The sequence below is a fragment of the Lissotriton vulgaris genome, chromosome 3_2, assembly GCF_964263255.1.
Source record: "Lissotriton vulgaris chromosome 3_2, aLisVul1.2, whole genome shotgun sequence".
Taxonomy (NCBI): Eukaryota; Metazoa; Chordata; class Amphibia; order Caudata; family Salamandridae; genus Lissotriton; species Lissotriton vulgaris.
Window position 1 is genome coordinate 296,781,736 of NC_141690.1, and position 5,437 is coordinate 296,787,172.

The 5,437-nt window shown below is 44.2% G+C and overlaps 1 protein-coding gene across 1 annotated transcript; it reads left to right on the forward strand.

Moving 5' to 3' along the window:
* Window positions 1-2,692: 2,692 nt before the first annotated feature.
* Window positions 2,693-3,833, forward strand: LOC147725747 (uncharacterized). The gene has a single exon (XM_086964491.1). The coding sequence runs from the start codon at window positions 2,693-2,695 to the stop codon at window positions 3,413-3,415; it is 723 nt and encodes a 240-aa protein (XP_086820617.1). The 3' UTR covers window positions 3,416-3,833.
* Window positions 3,834-5,437: the final 1,604 nt, after the last annotated feature.

The following is a 5,437-nucleotide window of genomic DNA, read 5'->3' on the forward strand; positions in this document are numbered from 1 at the left end:
GCGCTCCAGCAGAAATTGGACCTTCGAGATCTCAAACAGGAAGAAAAAACGATCAGGTTGTGCTGGAATCAATCACAGCGCAGAGCAAAAGTACTCCACCCATACGCCCCCGAAATTCCACTGGGGATGCTGATAGCGCTACCTCATGGTGGCGATTGGTTGCAGCTCCAAAATTGGGAGTAGGCGGGAATCCAGGTGGTAGGAGATTTATTCGAAGATGGAGCGTTGCTACCATATCTGACACTTCAAGAACGATTCGACCTACCAGGGGGTGACTTCCTACTACATGCAGCACTGCCGCGAGCAATACAGAGGCACTGGAAGGAGGAATCAACGGAACCAAAGACGACAATGGCTTGCCAATATGTCATGATGGCGGCGGGGACTTTCAAGGCAGTCACTTGCCTCTATTCCAGAATGATCAATGAGGGGCTGCCACCGCTAGAGGCGCGGAGCTCAAGTAGGAAACTGATATAGGGAAGGATTTCCCCGAAACGGTGTGGGCTCAGATACTGAGGAGGGCCTGGAAAAGCACGCGCAACGCCAGATTCCAACTGGTACATTTCTATATCCTTCACCGGGCGTATTTAACTCCAGGAAAGATCAAACAATACTTCAATGTGGACACCGCAGCATGTCCTCGCTGCACGGAGTTAGAAGTGGAGTTGTATCATATGCTCTGGACGTGCCACAACCTGGCGCTTTATTGGAAGGAGGTGGGTGACACTCTTAACACGGTAACAGAAAGGGGTTTGGTGTTTGAGATGGCTGTGGGTGTGCTGCACTGGTTTCCCCATACCCCCAGGAACAAGATCACTAGTAAGTTTATAGATATGGGGCTCACACTAGCAAAGCGAGAAATCCCACGACACTGGAAGGCAGCAGTAGGACCTAATGGCACCAGGTGGAGAAACGCGTTTCTTAAGTGGGCTAATGGCGAAAGCGTGCTGGGATTCCAAAATGCGCGAAGACAGCGCAATGACAAGGCGTTAGAAGCAGCACAGGCATGGGATGCTTTAGTACAATCACTGCGCGACTATGACACACACAACGAACCAGCAGAGTAGCGACACTCTAAAAGACCATCCCTGAAGCATGACAGGCATACTACAGTGAGCACTCATTAACAGCTCCTGTGCACACACACTACCACGAATGTAATCGACTGTGGACATCGATGATGGGATCCAGGGAGGAGGGTGGGCATTTGGGGGATGTGTTAGTTTATTTACCGGGGATACACTGAGAGTCATTTTATTGGGACTCATGGACCTGCACTAGTTCTCATCCTGACCCTTTCCCTGAACTTGTTACCAAGGGGGTTTCCTTTAGGGGTTTAGACAGTGTGGGTCATGTGATTGCTGCTATGTGAATAAAACACAATAAAATTTTGTTTAAAAAAAAAATGAAACAGAAGTGCTGATTTTGCCAAAGATTATCAAATGTGGAACAATGTCTGAGGCCTTCTAAACAGGGATCCCCACCAATATCCACCGAGGCCGAGAGAAAACTCAGGGTTAAAAACCCACAGCCAACTATCTTTCAAAAAGCAAATAAATGATGCCTCGGTTTCTGCTTTGGCATCCTTAAAACATTGAGAAAGATTATAGGGCCTCTGGCTGTGAAACAAATGGTACTAATATGCAGATTAGATTATTATAACACTGTATATATGTGCCCCCTGCCTATTTTGTATGTTGACGTCAAACTGTGCGGAATCCGGCAGCCAGACTCCAGCCTAATTTCCAGGGTAGAAGTAATTCTCTTCAAAGCTCAGAGAACTTCATTGGCTGCCAATTGAAAAAAAATCAAATTCAGTTTAAGGTTCCGACTTATATGAACAGAGAGATACACAACTCTGGACCTGTGAGCTTACAAAATCTTTTATAAATATATTTGGTGTCCAGGGCCTTGGGATCTGCCAATGCTTAGGTCCTGGTCCTGCCACAATTCAGTTGGACTCAGAGAGGGGGGCGTACAGTTACTGTGTTGGGAGCCACCTTCCACTGTCACTGAGGATTACGCCCAATCATTCAAGTTTTCTGGGTTTTCTCTGTCTCTCACTCGTTGACTTTTTCTTGACTGCTCAGTTCCTCTAGTTCTGTAGTCCGTCTCCCTCTTAGAAGTGGCAAATGATCTATACTCATATTTCAAAGTATACCAGCAATTAGGAAAGCACAGTAAAGCATTTGCTTTTCATTCTGAAGTGTGATGGAAACAGAAATTTTAATAGTATCAAAACGAATCAAGACTCTTTACTGAGTGATGCACAAATGATAAATATACTAGGAACCCCTTGCACAACCGGAGCATCGCTTTTTTTTACGCTTCGATGGCTCAAACTACAAAATCATATCTATGAGTTCACGCAGAGCCACTTTGCGTGGCTTCAATGGCCTCATAGATATGGAGTAAGGCACGGCAGTGTAAGTCGCTGCCTTGCCTTACTCTGTGCCCGGGAGGCGTTCCCTGACCGTTGCGGTGAGTGCTCTCATACAACACCCATGCATTTTGACGCTTCCCTAGATTTTGTTATTGAAGTGTATCCAACCTGCGATATCATGGCCACTTTATCAGACTGCGGTTTATTACATCTGCTCCTGCCAGATTGACAGTGTAGACTGCACTGTTATCTGTTTACACTATTTTAATTCAGATTCATAGTTTCAAAGAAACTGTTTCCTTTGAACTCATGTGGAGAACGCTAACGTCTGACCGTTATTTTAATCCAACAGACAATGAAAGCATGAACCGAAAGAGGAAAGCGAAGGAGCAAATGAACTGTCCAGATGTTTCTCCACCATGCAAAGGAAGTTCTTGGAAAAGGAACAGTCTGGGCATCCAGAGTTCTAGCAAGGAAGCAAACCCTGGAAGTCAGCAGTGGGCGGAATGTTATCCGGAAATTCAAGGGGAGAAAACTGCTGAGCATAAACTTACTTTTGGCGTCCAAGAACCTGTGAACTTTCTTCTAGAAGGCCCCAACGTAGGAAGATCAGATCAATATAGTGACTCTGAACTTAGAGACTCACAGTGGCCTGACGACTTTCAAGAGGCTCAACAAAATCATAGAACATATGTATGTAATGAAAACACAAGCAATAATTTGAATGACCAATTTACCAGGCCTATGGTAGGAAACTCAAGAGAGCGACTGTACGCATGTACTGAATGTGAAAAAAGTTTCTTTCATAGGAGTCATCTCATCACACACCTTAGAATACATTCCGGTGAAAAACCTTACTTTTGTGGTTTCTGTCACAAAAGGTTCAACCGGAAAGACTATCTGGATGAGCACAGAAGGATACACACTGGGGAGAGGCCATATACATGTATGACATGTCAAAAAAGCTTCATTAGAAAGTGTCACCTCAATGACCATCAAAGGAAGGTTTGCACCAATCCTGAAACGCAATAATTTAAGAGTTGGGATGGTGTAATACAAGCCAGGATTGAATAGGTTGCAAATACTGTGAGAATCTCAAGAACTAACAAAAATATCCTATTTTTCTCAGGCAAATTTAGAAAACCTAAAATGGTTTTGAATAGAAGACTTGATACTGTGATAAGCAATCAGCCATGGAAGCAAAAATAAATTGAGTAGAAAAAGGGTTTACTGCGCACATAAAAAAGAAACGGCATATTCTGCGGAAGATCTTTCTACTTTTCACATTTTGTGTCTATAATTTTTCTGTTTGTAATCTATTTCACCTATATTAATCACAAAGTGTTATCCTGTGGACAATCTGTAAAAACTATGAGTGAGTGAACTCATATATAATGTAGATGAAAATGAGATTATGGATTTTAGTTTCAGGTTGAGCCCAGTAGCTGGGTTAAGGCAACACAAGAGGAAATTTCAACTCCTGAAGGTAACAACAGCAGTTAAGGGAACAGCAAATGAGTTGAATACATGCTCTAATAGTAATAATGAAGTGTTTTATAAAGTGCTTCATACCACACCTTGTAAGTGCTGAACATAACAGATTATTACTCATTTAAATGTCACAAACTGCTCTGTTTAGCATCTCATTCCCACACCAACAGCCCTTGCACATTCAGTTTTAGAATGCAGTGCAGTAGTGGGTGATTCAGTCGCTCAGCTAATGCAGTCGCTATGTTTGGGTGTGGAATTCCCAATCCCCGGATTATAAAAAATGAGAATTCAAGGAGTTTACAGAATGTCACTGAAAATTTGCAGTATGTCCGGAAGACTTAAAGCAAGTTTTCTACTAAAGACATTCAAACATAAACTCTGTTCTTTTTTCTGGAACACAATCTATAGAGGGAACATACTGCTTGGCCCCTTTTAAGATGGTGCACACCTCATGGGTATATTTCAGATGCATGCTGGACCAGAGATGTGCAAAGTATTCATTGCTGGAACAGAGAGGTGAAAAGTGTTCATTGCTGGACCAGAGAGGTACAAACTGGTCACTTCTGGACCAGAGAGGTGCAAAGTGTTCATTGCTGGACCAGAGAGGTGCAAAGTGTTCATTGCTGGACCACAGAGGTGCAAAGTGTTCATTGCTGGACCACAGAGGTGCAAAGTGTTCATTGCTGGACCAGAGAGGTGCAAAGTGTCCATTGCTGCACCAGAGAGGTGCAAATTGTTCATTGCAGGACCAGAGAGGTGAAAACTGTTCATTTCTGGACCACAGAGGTGCAACGTGTTCATTGCTGGACCAGAGAGGTGCAAACTGTTCATTGCTGGACCAGAGAGGTGCAAACTGTTCATTGCTGGACCAGAGAGGTGAAAAGTGTTTTTTTGCTGGACCAGAGAGGTGCAAACTGTTCATTGCAGGACCAGAGAGGTGCAAACTGTTCATTATTGGACCAGAGAGGTGCAAAGTGTTCATTGCCTGACCCGAGAGGTGCAAAGTGTTCATTGCTGGACCAGAGAGGTGCAAAGTGTTCATTGCAGGACCAGAGAGGTGCAAAGTGTTCATTGTTGGACCAGAGAGGTGCAAAGTGTTCATTGCTGGACCAGAGAGGTGAAAAATGTTCATTGCTGGACCAGAGTGGTGGAAAGTGTTCATTGCTGGACCAGAGAGGTGCAAAGTGTTCATTGCTAGACCAGAGAGGTGCAAAGTGTTCATTGCTGGACCAGAGAGGGGCAAAGTGTTCAATGCTGGACCAGAGAGATGAAACATGTTCATTGCTGGTCCAGAGAGGTGCAAAGTGTTCATTGCTGGACCAGGCAGCTAGAAACAGATCTGATAATTGCCACGTCATCTGCCTTCCTCATCTAAGTCCTAACACAATGAGAGTATGCTACATCCGAGATTAACTTAAAAAAATGTAAAAGCATTCACATATGGCGTGGCTGGCGGCCGAACATGGCGGCAGCATAGAGGACTAGCTCCAGCAGGGAAGCGACCTCTCCATCTATCCGCACGATAATCCGTGACTAATTGTTACCTCCAACGGCAGCACCGAA

Excerpts from the sequence above, each read along its gene's own strand:
- LOC147725747 (XM_086964491.1), top strand. The coding sequence starts at position 2,693 with ATGTGGAGAACGCTAACGTCTGACCGTTATTTTAATCCAACAGACAAT.